The sequence below is a fragment of the Peromyscus maniculatus genome, chromosome 7 (assembly GCF_049852395.1).
Source record: "Peromyscus maniculatus bairdii isolate BWxNUB_F1_BW_parent chromosome 7, HU_Pman_BW_mat_3.1, whole genome shotgun sequence".
In the NCBI taxonomy this organism is placed as follows: domain Eukaryota; kingdom Metazoa; phylum Chordata; class Mammalia; order Rodentia; family Cricetidae; genus Peromyscus; species Peromyscus maniculatus.
In genome coordinates, this window is record NC_134858.1 from 97,187,136 (window position 1) to 97,205,555 (window position 18,420).

General features: G+C 39.4%; 1 protein-coding gene across 5 annotated transcripts in view; it reads right to left on the reverse strand.

Moving 5' to 3' along the window:
- Armc8 (armadillo repeat containing 8) overlaps nucleotides 1-18,420 on the reverse strand; it is a 112,135-nt gene that overhangs the window by 51,822 nt on the left and 41,893 nt on the right. For 4 of the 5 annotated variants that reach the window (XM_006975140.4, XM_015994052.3, XM_006975141.4 and 1 more), the window contains 9 exons: nucleotides 16,077-16,148; nucleotides 14,258-14,400; nucleotides 13,900-13,997; nucleotides 10,962-11,054; nucleotides 7,252-7,332; nucleotides 4,582-4,657; nucleotides 4,395-4,485; nucleotides 2,658-2,718; nucleotides 458-658 (listed from right to left, as the gene is read on the reverse strand). In XM_006975140.4, coding sequence (XP_006975202.2) covers nucleotides 458-658; nucleotides 2,658-2,718; nucleotides 4,395-4,485; nucleotides 4,582-4,657; nucleotides 7,252-7,332; nucleotides 10,962-11,054; nucleotides 13,900-13,997; nucleotides 14,258-14,400; nucleotides 16,077-16,148 — 916 coding nt within the window. The remainder of the gene's footprint in view (nucleotides 1-457; nucleotides 659-2,657; nucleotides 2,719-4,394; nucleotides 4,486-4,581; nucleotides 4,658-7,251; nucleotides 7,333-10,961; nucleotides 11,055-13,899; nucleotides 13,998-14,257; nucleotides 14,401-16,076; nucleotides 16,149-18,420) is intronic. The other variant, XM_076576894.1, reaches the window with a different exon arrangement.

Below are 18,420 nucleotides of genomic sequence, written 5' to 3' on the forward strand. Positions count from 1 at the left end.
GAAGGAAGGAAGGAAGGAAGGAAGGAAGGAAGGAAGGAAGGAAGGAAGGAAGGAAGGAAGGAAGGAAGGAAGGGGAGTGTAGGGAGGGGAGACTGGGGAGGAAGGGAGGAAGGAGGGAAGAAAGAATGAAAGAAAAAGAAAGGAAAGGAGCACCAGAGATGATTCTGTGACCCTGAATTGAATTAGATTCTGATATATTGTCAACACTCAATGTAGGGACCCCACTATTGTGGAGATTTAGTTAAGGGAGCCAAGAATAATTTTTTTCTTGCTTTTGTGTTTAGTAAAAAATGTCCTGATAATAAATATTAAACAAACTTGATCTTAAAAATCTCAAAAATTACTATGTTAATAAAGATAAAAGACCCCTTTTAAAGACAGTGGGCTCTCAGATGGAATTATCCACTGTTTCACAGCTGTGTGCACTAAGAACACTTTAAAATCCAGAAGAACATACCCTTTTAATGTCAGTGATGGCACTCACTGAGCTGGGATACTTGAAATAGTCAGCAAGCATGGCAATGAGGTGATCGGTTATGCTAGCGATTCTCTGTAGCTCAACGTCTGGCTCAATCAGATAGGCGAGGGTCTCAGCTCCTTCAACTCTCTCCTCTAGTAATCTCTCCTTACTGCACATTCGAACCAGACAAGGCAAAGTCTGAAAGCAGGGACATCAATGATTTGCTTTTTCATAAAGGCAAAAGCTTGATGAAGAGCATTTGATAACTAAATCAATCCAGTGGTATTGGCTGGAAGTCATGTTTATATGTATATTTCTTCAACTGGTTTTTAGAAGAAAAAAAGTTTAAATGCAAAAACAAGCAAAATTCAGAAGATTGTTTCTTCTAGCATGCTCAACTCTTAATTATGCTAAAGTTCTAACTTGCTTTGAAACTTTATTGGAGAACTTTATAAAACAGATTTGAGAACTCCTGACAAATCAAACCACATCAACAGTCTGTCCTATCTACATGCTCACCCTAAAAGAGAACTTGCAGTTTAATCACCAATATTAGCCTTTCCTTAGTAACATGGTTGGGATCACTTTTATTTACTCATTCACTCATTCATTCATTCATTCATTCATTCATTCATTCATTCATTCATTTTTAGTAATTAATTCTATCTACAGTTACAAAAGCAAAATATAGCTTAAAAAACTCTTACCTCTCTCAGATTCCACCAGTTCTAAAATGTTAATGAGTTGTATCAATCACTGTTGTTAATTTTCCTAATACCATGCTAGAATGAGTGTGGTGCCCACTCATTCAATTTTACTTCTGAGGTGCTTCAAACACCTTGACACTGGTCTTGGTAATGTCTCTATATTAGGCTCTCAAAACTACCCTGTGTGCCTATTATTTGTAAGGCTGATGTAAAGGTAGACACTGAAGGGTTAATACCTATTGGAAGTTGTCTCGACTACCACAGTCAAGTATGCTCTATTGCTTTCTAGATTCTTATTTGTTTTTCCCCCCAAACTTGGTAAACCAATGAATTGTATTGAGGTTACTTACAGGAGCACAAACGCCTCAAAGACAGCTGCATCATCCTGTTCTATTTTTACCACAAAAGTCAGCACGTTGTTGATTACTACTGATTTCTTATTAGGCTAGTTCAGGCTTTACAACTCAACTATAGGCTTCTGAGGGAAAGTCTTATTCTTTTCCTAACATTCCTAATTCCTAACATTTATCAATACTATAAGTTCATGGCTTATCAAATTCAATGCTCCCAACTGAAGCATCAGAAGATAGTACAATGAGAAAGAATGTAAGGGTTAAAGAAATAAATGAGCCAGTCATTTCTATGAAAGTCTTTAGTAGTCTACAAAGAGCTGTTTACTCTGGGGGTCCTTAAATCTTTCACCAAATACTAATGTAAGCTAGTCACTAATTTATCGACTTAGGTATTATTTCTTGGTGTTCTGTTTCGTTTAGACAGGGTCTTACTATGTAGTTCAAACTGGCCTCAAGCTTGGAATTCACCTGACTCAGTCTTATGAGTAAACTTAATATTCTTTCTCCTCCCTTCCACCCCCACACTACAGGATTCATTTTTTTCAACAATGGTAATGCATTTGTTTTGTACTTAAAAGCAAGTAAGACATTGGAATGTGTTTAATACATGGCTAGCCTCACAATATTTCTGTGAGATAGCTAAGTGGGAATTATTGCCTCCATTTTCATATCCTGGAATTGAAGAGAGTGAGGCATCCCAAGCTAGAAGCTCTCAGGACTGTTAGCAATGGTCTCTCATCCAGGCTTGTCTAAGATCAGGGTGCGCTGACATGGAACACAGATAATAGCTGCTTTCTGTCATTTACTTACTCTCTTATTATGCCTTTTGATTTCTGGATGTGAGGGTGAGATATGTCTTTATCTTTGTAATTGGCAAACAGTACTACTTCATTGGGATTTTACATATTAGTACCATTTTATACTCCCTTATCATAAAAGAAAGGCTGTAATTAAAAAAATTATTTTATTGTGGTATTCATATACATCTAAACCCAACCTTACACTACATGGCATATCACAGAAAAGCATCATGTATGTCATCATTTTATGCAGTGCACTCATACCATAATGCAAGTGTGTAAAAAGAAACAATAACAACATTCATACTCAGTGCTTTTAGATAATTAATTGGCTTACCTTTAATACAATACAGCTGTCATCTGTCCGAATCGCTCCAGCTCTGCACATATAAGTTAAACTGGAATAAAAATGACACAAATTGTACTTGAGGTTTAAAGTGTTAAAAATATACTATTTGCCTTTAAGAGTTTATAAAACAAACAAAACCAAACCCATATACTATCATTTAAGTGACAAGATTCTGACATTCCTTATCTGAAATTCAGTTAGCTGTAAAAATAAACCAACATATATATATATATAAAGAGTAGGCTAGCTATAAAACAAAAACAAACAAAACTTTAAGATAAATGCCCCAGTAAGTGGAATGAGTGGATGCATTTTTGAAGCTCGGTGTGGTGCACAAAGTGGGCTCTTTTGTTTTTCTCTACACTTCTCTCTTTTCTTTTTTCCTCCTATACTGTTAATGCTTAACATTTTCCCTAACAAAAGGAAAGCGATGTTAAAATGCAATGATAAACGGTCAAGGGTCCTATGTAGCAATAGTCCAAGGCTACTAGCAGTAGAAATATCAGAGGACAGTGCAGCTCTCCATTAGAAATGAGGATTTGGAGGGCTCAAGAGTGGCTCTGTGGGCTGTTCAGCGATGCAAGTCTACTTACAAGTATTGAGACAATTTACTCAATAATTATATCTAGCTTTGAATGAAAATAAATGCACTAAAAGAAAAATTCAAAAACCCAACAAAATGGACCGGTGAGATGGTGCAGCGAGTAGAGACACTTGCCGGCAAGCCTGCCACCCTGAGTTCCATCCTGGGGACCCACATGGCCATGCGAAGAGAAGCAACTCTCCCAAGTTGTCCTCTAACCTCCACATGTGCTCAGTGCGCACACAAGAAAGAAAGAAATATGATTTTTTTAAAAAAAGACTTAGTGTCTCCTAAACAGGTGCTGAATATTCAGTTCTCCAGAAACTCAGTGAACTTTTCTGAGTTTGAGTCCCTCAGTAAAATGGGACAGAGACTAAAACACACCAAATCAGCAGAACTATTTTATTTGAATTCTAAATTTTTGTACTATTGTCCCACTGTCAGGTTTATTATGCTTTTCATTTTTAAAAAACTATTTCTAGCTGGGCAATGGTGGTGTACGCCTTTAATCCCAGCACTCGGGAGGCAGAGCCAGGCGGATCTCTGTAAGTTCGAGGCCAGTCTGGACTACCAAGTGAGTTCCAGGAAAGGCGCAAAGCTACACAGAGAAACCCTGTCTCAAAAAACCAAAACCAAACCAAACCAAACCAAAACTATTTCTATAAGGTCATTAAGTTAACAAAAGGCAAATACCCAGTTTGAACTTGAGACCAAAACCAAACAAAGAACCCTACAAGACAAAATTCTAAGTTTCTATTAAACACTTGGCACAGAACTGTGCACAGCACGTGTTCAACACAGTAATGTAATTCACCAACACTCTGTGCTTCTTTATCTGTCTTCCTAGCTGAGTGTGTAGAATGTATTGGCCATACCTCATTTAATTCTGATATTTCACCCTAAAGACAAGGTGAACACATGGAGGATTTAATAACTTTCTAAGAACAGCTTTAGAGGACAGCCTTGTTTCTCATACCAGGTATTAAAAATACATGTCCAGTTTAGGAAAACGTAAGACAGCCCAGTTCAAGTTCAAGCTTCCAAATTCCAACAAGACTTCGAGGGGAAGCAAGCAGATTATGCCACCATGCTCATACTGTACGGTGTTAGCAGCTTTCCTCCCATGCTGTTTTGACTCTTACCATTTTGCTGACGTGAGCTGCATCTCAATAGGTTTATCCCTCTGTAACATCTTCACGAATATCTGTGGTAACAACTCCCCATCAACCAAAACTGGAAAGAAAACAAAAGACAAAGAGTAAGAAAGTCCTTTAAATTTGTGAAGTTCAAAATTAAATCACATAGGTGCCACTGAAAGTTCCAGCCTACCATTTACCAGGGTCATCGATACCTGGGGGTTTTCAAAAGCTAAAACTGAGAAGCATTTCAATGCTTGCATTCGAACCTGTAAAAACAAAAGAAGAGACAAAAAGTATATTTATTTTAAGTTTTGAAGTATGATTTAATGTTTCAGAATCTAAACTCCTCTTCTGAATAATTATTTAATTCTACTTAAATTATGATTAGGCTGAGGCATAGCTCAGACAGAGCACTCAAGGGCTTGAGTTCATTCATTATGACTGTGGGAAAAAAACTAAACTAAAAGAAGGAACCATAGAAATAACAATAACACCTGCATATCCAAAGACTACAGCAGAAGCCAAATGATTTTAATAGAAAAAGAAAAGGAGAGAAAATAGCACTTTAAACTAACAGAAAACTACCTAACCAAATCTAAAAACATTATAGAAAATGTAAGTTTTATAAGGCATAAAGAGAGAGCTTAACAGTAAGTACAGGTGTCTTTCAGGTGGGACATGTCTTTTCTGTACAGTACTGAAGTAAAGCGTTCTGGGGTACTTTTTGTTTTGTTTTGTTTTGTTTTAGCATTCTCATAAATGTGTGTGAGATGGAATTGGGGCTTAAAACAAGAAGCAATGTTAGAATAAAAGTTAGAGGATTAAGCTATAGTCTAGGTTTACATCTGTGGGGATGCTGACCAGAGTATCCACCAGATGATCTCATACGCCCTCACCACTGAGCCTGACTCTATACATAACCACCGTAGGAAGTTGGCAGGCTCCCGCAGGACAAGGAACAAGATGACCACCCCCCTCACCTGGGAATGCTCTACAGTGCTGGCATGAGCCCTTAGGTGGAGTCTACAAAATGCTAATGACAGCATATTATTCAGAGACTTCCTTACTCACAAACTCTAAGTTTTAAAATTTGTTATGGTCCATAAGTCTAGTGTAGGAAAGATAAGAAATTAAAAAACAGGGAATTAGTGAAGCTCGAGGATGGCAGAAGTGAAGGGACAATGAATGACGGTCTAAAAAACTTTTTCTTTTTTTTGTTCTTTTAGAAAAGTCTATTGGAGTACTACAAGGGGCAGGCGGTGGGCATTAACAAGAGAGCCACCAGCACCTCTGCAACTGTTTTGTTGTTGTTTGTTTTTTGAGACAGTGTTCTCTGTGTAGCCCTGGCTATCCTGGAACTTGCTCTGTAGACCAGGCTGGCCTTGATCTCACAGAGATCCACCTGGCTCTGCCTCCCGAGTGCTGGGATTAAAGGTGTGTGCCACCACCGCCCAGCTTCAACAACTGTTTTTTTAAAATAGTATTTTTATTTATTCTTTGAAATTCTCATACATGCATCTAAGATATTTGATATTATCTACCCCCTATTACATCTTCTTGGCAACTGACTGAAGGGAAACTCACTTTTCTTTATGGATGTGGCCACTGGTGGCCTTTACCCCAGTGCATGGCCCCACCCCCATCTGCACAAGGCCGGAACTGACTGGGCTCAGGGAGCTGATGATGATGATAATGTTGATGACGATGATGATGATAATAATAATAGAGGACATGAGTTGGGAGGGAGCCAGGGTAGAGAGTCCTATGGGCAGTTGGAGGGAGGTATAACTGTTTCTTGATGTGCAGGTCCTGACAGTCTCTGCCTGGCACGAGGCAGAGGAAATGGCTTCAGGGCATAGCTCCTTGCCCTGCTTTTGGCTAGTTTTCAGCTGGCGTCATATGCATTCCTATCCTGTAAGCTTTCACCATGACCAATAACCACATGGTGGATGTCTGAGGTGGAGCCTTACCAGAAAGGAAATGAAGGACAACAGGGCAGGCCAGTGTCACCACTAAGCAGACAGAGGGCAAAAGTTAGTGCTTCTCTGTTCTGGCTTAGCTAGTTTTAGCAAGACACAAGACAATGTTCCACTGTTTCTACAGCCTGACAGCTAGGCAACCATGAATGGCTTGATGTTTAATGGTGGATTATAATACTGCTTATCACTATATAAAAGACGGCAAGGAGCCGGCGGTGGTAGCACACACCTTTAATCCCAGCATGAGGGAGGCAGAGGCAGGCGGATCTGAGTTCAAGGCCAGCCTGGGCTACAGAGTGAGTTCCAGGAAAGGCGCCAAAGCTGCACAGAGAAACCGTCTCAAAAAAAAAGAAAAAAAAAAGAAAGAAAAAAAAAAAAAAAAAGACAGTAAGGAAAATTATTAAGCCTGAAAACTTTTGACATCTTAACTCAAAACAAAACAGAGTACATCTAAATGTTGATTGGTATGTAGGTATACACTGCAGGTTTGAGTCTGTGTAGCTGGAGAAAAGGCTAAATACAAAACCCAAAGTCTCCCCATCCAGTCAGCCGCTGCTCCTGCACACTTGAAGGCATCAGCTCAAGCACCAGGTTCAGCACTGACCAGAGAGACCTGAAATACTATTTCACAAATGAAAATCCACAACTCATAGCATAAAACGTCCTGAAAAAAAAGGAGAAGGAAGGACATGTTTTTCCCATAGAAGAACATACTGTAGTAACATATGTCCTGTACCACTTTACTGATGGAACATAACATCCTGTATGGATGGCTAGAAATCTACTCCTGATCACAGTTACAGAAGAAGCAATAAAATATGTAAGCATATTTCTATTAATGAAAATGAAGATAAAATCTGACATAACGTTTTTCATCTTACTTTGTAAGAGGGTGAGGTTAGTAGGTGAGCAATGTTCTGTACTGCCCCATGGTTAAACAAAATTGTTTGATGATCTGGTCCCTGCAAGAAAAGAGAATACAGTAACTCATTAACAAAAATCACGACTCTAATTAAACCACACTTACTGAAAATAAACTACATTCTACAGCATAGATTTCAGTTGCCCTGTACTTGAACAAACTCAAACCCCACAGCAAGGCAGACAGACCTTAGTATATAACGTGCTGCCATAACTTCCTCATGACATGTCTACATCTCCCTACTTACCTCCCAAGAATAAAGGGAAAAGACTATAGCACAGTGGTTCTCAAGCTACCACCTTTTCATGCAGTTTCTCAAGTTGTGGTGACCCCCAAGCAAAAAAGTAATTCACTGCTACTTCATAACTATAATATTGCTACTGTTATAAATCAAAATGTAAATATGTGATATGTGACCCTCCCCTTGGGGAGGTCATGACTCCCAGGATGACAATCACAGATCTAGGAGGATGAGGAAGGACAGGAGATGTATACTTATATAGAACCTTAGGTGACAATAATAAATTCCCAGACTACAAGGGCACAATGTACTTATTATCAGCTATCCATCCAGAACGGCACAAAACATCCTTTAAAATTGCTTGACAACATTCTCAAGGCTTTAATTCAGGTTTTAAGCACACTTCCCTTCCTCCCAGCTCATTTACCCACCTGCAGATAAAATTATGGGCACTATTCGCCGAGTGCTCAACGTCTCATTTGAAATAGCTTGTTCATTATAAACATGATGGTGGAGATTATTATGGGGGAGCCAAGAAAAAAACAGGTCTCCTATAAATCTGTCTCATTTTAAATCTCATGAAACTAAAAAGCTTCTGTATAGCAAAGGAAACCAAACTATGTGAGGAGGCAGCCACATAATGGGAGATCTTTAACAGCTTAGTCATCTGACAGAGGATTAGTGTCTAGAACATACAAAGAACTCAAAAAACTCAACACTAAGAAAATGCTGTCTAAACAGTGGCAGAGCTTTTCTGAATGGCTACACAGGAAGAGGACTGCCTCAAACACTTGCACCTCTCTGCTCCTCCTCTACAGCCTTTCTGTGATGTGAGGAGATCTAATTATAACGTATTGGTTTCTATTCTTTAAGATATTTCATACATATAAAAAGCAGGGCATGTGGCCCACAACTATATTCCAGTAGTCTAGAGGTTGAGCAGAAGGATCACTACTCAAAACCTGCCTAGCCTACAAAACAAGACTGTCTTGAAACACAACAGTTGTCAGGTGTGGTACTGCTACCCACACCTTTAGTTCCAGAATCAGAGGCAGAATCAGGGGCTGGTAGATCTTTGAGTTTGAGGCCAGCCTGGTCTTCATAGTGTTCTAAGACAGCCAAGGCTACACAGTAAGACCCCACCTCAAAACAAACAAACAAACAAACAAACAAACAACAAAACCCAGAACAGAATAAAAAAAAAAAAAAAACTGTATATAACCCTTTACATTTTCTTCTCAGTGCATCTTAGACATCATATCAGTACATATACATTTTCTCATTTGTCCTATCCCACTTCTAGCAGATGAATGCTCTATAATTATTAGATTTTTAGTCTCTTGATTTCTCTCTAAGGTCCACACCATCTCGACAGTCGTACTAACAAAAGCTGCATTTACAAATGCCAGGGAACAGATCCAGCACACTGTAGTCCTCTGTACAGAATTCCTGCTGGTTGAGATGCCTTATTTTTTATCTCAGGAGATGGCAACAAATAGCTGTTACCAAACAAGGTCTTCCTTCTCGCTAAGCCTCTGCCCAGGGTTGTGGAAAGCACTACAAGGAAAGCCAACTGGAGAAGAGGGCTCACTTTGGATTTTTGTCAAGTGTCTCTTTCATCTCTGCAAGAATCTAGTGGGTAGGGAGTGAGGCGACACCCACCAGGCACTGATTACATAAGCCCTTTCAGTCTTAAACACCAAAGAAATCTCAGAAATCTGAGCTATTGCTTACAAAGCAGCAACAATTCAGAAATTAGAACTCTAGCAACTATTATCATTAGTCCTTTTTTGTACCTTCATAACTCAGAAACATTCCAGGATGTAATTATGATTAGTTTATCACACAGTGCGTTAGTATGGTTTTTTTGTTTTGTTTTGTTTTGTTTTTGCATTAGTATTCTTTTTCTGTCTTGTTCCTCAAAGCATGTGAAGTGACTTAATGCTGATACTAATCTATTGGTAAAGTTCTATTCCACTTAATTTTTGCTAAGTGGGCCCCATGAATGAGTCTTAAAATTCTACTACAGATTTTATTTATTTGGGCCTATATGCAAAAAAGGAACATGGAAACAAAAGGTTTTTGTGATTAAGGACAATATAAAGACCATATAGACAGTTGTTTTCAAAGATGCATCAGGCAACTGTGTATTTATAAAGATGTTGCATTTTGAGTCATTACTGTTGTCATGGGCTCATAAAGTTCCCTGAGGTTTAGTTAGAACTCAGAATACTTAAATGTGTTCATTTAATAAGAATACTAAACTATCAGGCAAAAAAAAAAAAAAAAAAAGGATTAATGAAAGTGCTTTTTCTCTGATAGGATTGTATGTCAGTAGTGGTTGGAGGGTGGCTGGCATAAATCTCCCCAGTAAGGGAGTAGTGATGTAATGGCTCCTTCCTCTGGGATGGCAGCTGAGATAGTACTGTGCAATTTCAGGTGCTAAGAAACTTCTGGTGCATAACCCCAAAAACTACTTACAGGCATAGAGCTAAAACATCATTCTATTGTTATAAATACTTACATCTTGTGGGTTTGAACCCATTGTTAGCAAATGAATTTCAATGAAGTTTCATTTTCTATGAGTTGGCCTACACACTGTTAAAACAATCAAGAGAAATCTCAAGGATTTTTGACCAACAAAAAAAAAAAAATCTTATATTTTAGACTGTGAGAATCAGTTAGGGATTGGATGGGGTTTAAAATAATTAGATTACAAAGCAGATGTCATTCCTGAAGCCAGGTTAACTCATTTTATTTGGGAAGATATGCTGAACAGCACAGAGAGTGATCCTCCAGCTGGGAGGTATATTTAGTTCCTCCTTCCTTCCTGAGGCCAGAAGCTCCTCACCTGGCATCTGGGTTACACTGGCTGCATCACCAGAACACAGCAACAAACTGGTTAGAAGTAAGAAAATATTTAGAAATTATCTAAGATGACAAATAAATAATCACCCATGGTTACCTAAGAGACTATTCAATATATGAAGTAAAATGAACAATACTCTTCAGTGTAGGTTGGAGCCTTTTAAAAGCAGGGAAATTGGATTTTTCAGACACTGAGTACATGGTGGACTCTGAGGGCAGTCTGAGGTGCTGCTGGCTCTGCACTCTTCCCACACTGCCCTCAGACCTTTCACCCTGCATAAGAACATGCCGCCTCACCGCCAGGCAACTTGGTTATGATCAACAGAAGCTTTCAAGCACGTCTTTTAAGTGAAAAGGAAGCTCTCAAGAAGGAAACAGACATTCAGTGTGCTGAAGCCAGCAAAACCTACATAATGCCGAGATGTCAAACAGCACACTCAGCCCCAAGCATCACAATCACAGCCAGAAAGCAAACCAAGTGTGTGTCAGCCTTCAACCATCGTTCTTTGTTCCGAGAAGACACACAAGTTTACAGTGAGAACATTGACTCTGGTTCTTACTTTGCAGCAGTGTGAGAAGATCTGGCAGATGTACTCCTGGGTGTAGCGGGACCTGCTCAGCAGTGCCATGAGGTGTGGTATCACTGTGGCATCCTGGATGGAAGGAAAGGAGCAGACAGCAACAAGGAACTTAGGCGTTAAGCGTATGTGACAAAGTCTTTCTCCAAGAAAGTACATAGCAAAGCTTCCTATCTTAATGATATCAAAGCAAGTCTCTTTAAGGAACAGCAAAATAAAAGCATCATGACCATCAGAACTGTTCAAGCATAGGATAAGGAAAGATATTTTCATATTCATCATTGAAAATAAAATACAAGAGAAGAAACTTAATTTCTCTCACATAAGTAGCCAATGTTCTCACTATAAAACAGCACCATTGCTAAGAGCAGGAAGAAATCAGTTCTGAAACCAAAATGTGATGGGGTGACTTAGTAACACAAACAATTACTAAGTAACACTTAGTAATACAGAAGTGCTATACAAAATAAATCTGACATTTTGGGTTTTGGGATGTTATGGTAAGCACCAGTAGCAATTATGATGGTGAGTTAGCTATTTTCACACTTTGCATGATTAGTAACCTCTCACATAAAGCCCACTAGTGGGCTGGAGAGATGGCTCTGTGGGTGAAGTGTCTGCTGGCAAGCTGCCATGCAAAGGATCAGAGTTCAGATCCCCAGGGCCCACAGAAAAGCCAGGTAGGCGTGGCAGCCCAACAGTAATCCCAGCCTCAGGAAGCAGACAGGGTTGTAACATGAATTTTAAAAGGTTTTACTAAATTAAAAACCTGGAGCCAGATATTGGGATAAATTCTGAAAGAACAAAGGAACAAGCCACAGTCAATCTTAGCTTGCCAACTCCTCAGCTGATTTTGTTTCCTTAAACTGAGAGCCTCTGAGTCCTCACGTGAAGGGATCTCAGCTGAACTGCTCAAAAGCCTCTAGTTCCTAGTCCTCATGCTTTATATACCTTACTGCTTCCTGCTATCACTTCCTGGGATTAAAGGTGTGTGTCCCGCCCAAGCAAAGACATGAGATCTCAAGTGCTGAGATTAAGGGTGTGTGCCACCATGCCTGGCTCTGTTCCCAGTGTAGCCTTGAACTCACAGAGATCCAAAAGAATCTCTGTCTCCCAGTGATAGAGTTAAAGGCGTGTTTCCACTGTCTGACCTCTATGTCTAATCTAATGGCTGGCTCTGTCCTGTGATCCCCAGATAAGTTTTATTTATAAAATATTACCACACAGGGTGATCTCCACAACAGGACAGCTAGCTGGGCTAGATTAATCTATGGGCTTTGGTTGGAGAGCAACTGAGGAAGACACTCAATGTCAATTTCTCACCTCACATATGCAAGGATACCAATACATACACACACACACACACACACACACACACACACACACACACACACACACCTTGCAAGCACACATACATGTACACCACATACAAACATATATACACATAAAAATAGTCTAAAGCCCGTAGCTTACTTACTGCTGACATTTGCATGGTGTCAAAGGAAAAGAGAACCCTGCTTGAAGGCTTTCCAAGCTCTCCTTTTATTTGTAATGCAAAAGGGACACAAACTGAAAGGGTGTTTTTGCATTGAACCAGACAGAAAAAGGAAACTTGGCTCAAGCTTCCTAGTAAAAGTGGACCACATTTCAGAGCCATGCTCATGTACAAATGTGCACACAAATTTCCAAAGGATACTCCCAGAGACTGGTCGTAACTCTGTAAGCCTGGGGGAGGACTGAAGAGTCTGCAACCTAACTCATTTCCCAAAGAAATGCTATGCTCTACAGATAAAACCAGGAAGTGAGGAAGAAAAAAATGCCCAAGATCTATGAGGGTGAAATAGGGAAACAGAAGGCTACAATTCCCTAAAAGTAGAATCTTGCAGGTTAGTATGATCCACTGTGTTGTCACAAGTAGTTAAAAACAAAGTAAAGAACTTAAAACCTCAAACTAGCCGGAAAAGCGCTGAGAATGAGCAGAGGAAGAGGGCTAGCCAGGAGGCAGGCTCCAAGACTCCCCTCACTTCTAATCCACTTCTTTCTCTGTCCTTCCCTCTACTGCTCTCTGATTCACCAATCTTGTCCAACAACCCCAACCCATTTCCTCATGTGTGTTCCTCTCTGGCAACTGAATTTCTGTACCTGTAGTTCACAGATGATAAAGAATATGTACATAACTGCCTCTGTTACCTGTCCAATAAACAGGATTCCAAAGTAGAAACCCCAGCTTTCCTCGGTACTGGACTGTCTATTTAGTGCCTAAGTAGTTGTGACAGCCGACCTCTACACTATCCAGCCAGCTAAGTAAACTGAACAGCTCTGCGGCTGCCCACCCCCCACCCTACCGCTTGCCCTGACATCTAACACTACTGAATTCTCTACTGTCTCTATGATAGAAAATCTCCAAGGCATAAAAGCTAACTGTTTCATAATTTAGAGAAACATCCTCCCTTAATTTATATATAATCAACACAGAAATGACCCGTTAAAAGCAGCATGAAAGAGTTCTCAAAATGTGTAACTGTCATTTGCTTATTTACAAAGCCAAGAATATTTAACACTACAAATAAGCAGAAAGTCAAATACTTGTTGAGACTTCCACATCTAACAGTTATGTGATTTAGGAGAAACTAGGCAAATCAGAAATAGACTGAGAAAGAAATCAAACTATGGGCTCAGTGGTGGTGGTACATGCAACACATGCCTTTAATCCCAGCACTCGGGAGGCAGAGCCAGGCAGATCTCTAAGAGTTCGAGGCCAGCCTGGTCTACAGAGTGAGTTCCAGGACAGGCACCAAAACTACACAGAGAAATCCTATCTTGAAAAAACAAAACAAAACAAAACAAAAAAAAAAAAAAAAAAAAAGAAAGAAAGAAAGAAAAAGAAATCAAACCGTGACCCCCAACACCCCAAACTCACTGTGTACAGTAGCTCTTCTGGAGTGACAGGGCTGGTGAAGACTGTCCGGAGGCATCGGAGGCAAGCTTCAATGAACTTCAGGTCAGGGGATAGTAGTCCTATTAAGAGAAACTACATGTGAGACATTTGTGTTTGTTTGTTTTGCTTTGTTTTTTAGACAGGGTTTCTCTGTGTAGCCCTGACTGTCCTAGAACTCACTCTGTAGACCAGACTGGCCTCGAACTTGGATCCACCTGCCTCTGTCTCCCAAGTGCTGGGATCAAAGGTGTGCACTACCACTGCCCAACATGAGACACACCTTTCAACCAGCATTTAAAATAGTATAAACAGAACACGGAGAAACCGGTTCCCTACATACCTTGTAGCAAGGCAGGGATAATATGGCAGTCTAGTAGAGACTTGACATTGTTTTCTGTGCCCATTGCAAGGCTCCCTAACACCACTGCACATTCAGTTTTCAGCTCTGTGCTGGAGGTTTCTTGTTGAAGCAAATACAACAATCTAAAAAACAAAGGGGACTTGGTAAACAGACTGTAAAACAAAAAGTAATTAATGGAACAAAGCAATGTGATAAAAGTAGTGTGGGAAATATATCCCACATTACAAAAAATATGATTGAAACAAGCAATCAAAAGGCAGAATGGTAGAGCACACTCCCGACTGATACTTTTACAACACAACTCCCACACCCAAGGCTTAGGGGACCCTGTGGAAGAGTAGGCAGAATGATTGTAAGAGTCAGAGGACCAGGGAGGTTGCTGTGAAACTGTGTTTCCTAGGGATGTTGGATCTACACCATAAAGTCTCACTACATGACTCACTAAACATGGGTAACACCAACAGACATGCTAACATGGATGGGGGAAATCAAGGCTTTAACTCTAGATAAAGAAGTACAGGCAAGTAAGGAACACTGAGAACAGGACAAAGTTTACTCTAAAGAAGAGCATGACAACTGGCTATCCAATATCAAATGGCCATCCCTGAAAACATATATACAAGTAACATTATACAGACTGATACAAATACAAGCTGTATTTATCTCTTAAGGAATACACACACACACACACACACACACACACACACACACACACACACACACACCAACAATTAATAAAAGGAGAAAGAGAGCAAGAGGGAAGGTTTGGAGAGACAAAAGAGAAGGGGGAAATGGTGTAATTATATTATAATCTTTAAAAAGTAATTAAAAATAAAAATATGAAAAATAAATAAATAAATAGATGTATGGTTGTTTGAATTTATTTGGATTTTTTTTGAGAAATAATTGTTTATACCATCTCCTAATTCAATAAAAAACAAAACAAAACACCGAGAGACAAAAATCTAAGAAATTGTCTTACTTTATACAAAATAACTATCTCAGTTTACCAAACTATAAACCTGAAATGTGTAAGCAAGTAGCCTCTATAGAAACAGCACCATGCCCCATGTTATCCGCCACTTCCTGGTAGGTCTGTCCCATCAGAATATGAAGACTCTCAATGCCAAGTTCTATTGAATCTTAAATGCAAAGTAGAAATGGACCCTGAATTCAGAGCAGTACTTCTAAGAGGGCCTCTTACTAATTTTCTTAACGAAAATGTTCAGAGTCTTTGTGAATGGAAAGCTTTCTTCTCTTCCTAATTATCCCATTGCAGCTTGAGGCCAGCTTGCCAAAGAACTACTCCCCAAATCCTCAACCGCCACCACTTATTCTATGAACACTGAAGCTCCCTAAACACACACACACACACACACACACACACACACACACACACACACTTGCATTTATGTGTATATGCTTCCATAGATAGTTCTGTATTTTAAAAACATTTATTTAGGAGCTGGAGAGATGGCTCAGAGGTTAAGAGCACTGGCTGCTCTTCCCAAGGTCCTGAGTTCAATTCCCAGCAACCACATAATGGCTCACAACCATCTGTAATGAGATCTAGTGCCCTCTTCTGGCCTGCAGGTGTATACGCAGACAGAACACTGTATATCTAATAAATAAATAAATTAATTAAAAAAATATATATATAAAAAAAAACATTTATTTAAAAGAAATTATTTTAAAAAAACAAGAAAGAATATGATAAGCAAGGGGAATCCTATAATTGAAGAAGTACATTAGAAACTTGGCGTGAATGGAAGAAAAATAAGTTAGACAGTAAACATACCTTGGAACAGCTCCTAAAACAATGAGGTTGGCTTTCTGTTTATTGTTTCCAATTACAGCATTTTTCATGTCTCTGAATTCAGGGGAAGAAAAAAAAAAACAAATATGTTGAGACAGCATAGGAAAGTATTACAGACAAACTCATCCGCTTTATCATTCAACATCTTGGATAGTGCAAGTTCAGAAGTGAGTGACAAATTCCAATCCTTCACCCTTGCCACCTAGAGTGCTGAAGAGGGGACAGAGAGAGGTGCTAACTGGCTGTGGGACTGTACAACAGGAAGAGTAAAGAAGAGAAATCCTGAGTCCCAGTAGACTTCCACTAAAAATAAGCTGACTACTTCTAACAATCCTTTGAATACAAAAGAATATGTTAGGTCATCTTTAATACAGCTCTGGAAGTAGATAACAAACCACCAGCCAGCCAATGGAACCTACCTGACTTTGTAGCAGGGACCACTCTTGCACCTCCCCTCTGACCTTAGAACCATTAATCCTCTACCAGCACTGAGCAGCCTTTCTGGAGACTCACATTCATTCTCATATATTCATTCATATGCATACCACCATACACACACCACTCACAAGTGCACACATGCAGGGTGTGTGTGTGTGTGTGTGTGTATATGCATGTGTTTGCTTTAGAAACAGGAAGATTCTTAGAAGAAGGGAGATGACCATAAGTGGTGGAGGGCAAAGATTTGGGGAATAGTTATTTGATCCTAATGTTTTAAGGTGGCATTTCTTTTTTTTTCGTGTGTGTGTGTGTATGTGTGTGTGTGTGTGTGTGTGTGTGTGTGTATGTGTTTGCTTTAGAAACAGGAAGATTCTTAGAAGAAGGGAGATGACCATAAGTGGTGGAGGGCAAAGATTTGAGGAATAGTTATTTGATCCTAATGTTTTAATGTGGCATTTCTTTTTTTTTTAGTGTGTGTGTGTGTGTGTGTGTGTGTGTGTGTGTGTGTGTGTGTGTGTGTGTGTACAGGTGCCCACAGAAGCCAGAAGAGGGTGTCTGATCTCCTGGAGCTGACATTACAAGTAGCTGTGAACTGCCCAACAAGAGTGCTGAGCATCAAACTCAAGTCCTCTGGAAAGCAGCAAGCATTCTTAAACACCCATCTCTCCAACCCCTGAACATTTCTTACGATTCCATTTTATCTGCTTGATTTCCTTATTAGCTGTACCCGTTTGGGGTTTGATTTTGTTTTTTAATTTCCTACATTTAGTCTTCATATGATATCCAATTAAACATCAGAAGAGACTTGTGAATACAATTCCATCCTCCATCCTTTCTGTGTACTGCTGTGCTCATACATGTTGTAGTGTGTTGTTTTTTAACCAACACACTACATAGTATTAGTATTTTTTGCTTAGGTATCTAATTATCTTTTAGGAAGATAAAAACTTAATTTTTGTATATTTTTCGTATATTTGCCAGTTTTTATTCTGGCCACTAGCCACTAGCAGAGTTCTTTACTTAAAGTAAAATTGTATTCCAAAATAAAAGTACTTATATAAATTCATATTCTTGGATGGCCCCAAAGGATATGTGGAAAAAATGTAAATATGGCAAAACAAACTCAAAATTACAAAGAAAATGCTTTTAATTTCAAAGTACTTGTCCTAATTGCTAAGAACTGTCTGGCACAGAACACAAGAGGGCTATGTTCCTAAAGGGCAATGGTTCTAAAGGTGGGGAAGGAGGATTTCCACCCCCAAGGGCACCTCAGACACTTGTACGGACGTCCAGGGAGACTTCCAGTCATAGTTTTACAAATGACTGGAAAACCCTTTTTGTACAGATTTACAGCAAATGGCATTCTTCCCCAAGAGTGCATATGTCACATACATAAAAGAGAATTATTTTTTAATCAAAAGTTAAGCATTTTGGGAAAAAACTTGTGGGCCATCTGACTGTACATGTCTCATATCTCCCCTTTTCACTGTCTTTGAATCACCTAACCTTAAAGTGGTAGTGAGACTATTTCCTTATCAACAGAAATAACAGATGGATGGTGTCTTGACCAAGCTCCATCTGTATACACAAGAAACTTGTTTTGTGTCTATTAAATCTATTTTAGTATTTCTAGTTGCCTCTTAACCAATTTTTAACATCTCAGGTCTTTTATTGAAACCCTCCAGTAACTGGTGCTGAGGAACTGATGTAGAATTTGGGATTCAAGAGAACCAGGGGACTCTAGGCCATACTTTCTGTTCAAGAGCCCTTGATTGGGCTTCTCTGAAGCTTTTATTCCAGAATAGCTCAGGGCTCAAAGCTGGGACAGAGAAGCAATGATAAACACACTGAGTAATTCTCATCATTTTCACTGGGTATGCTCAGGAGG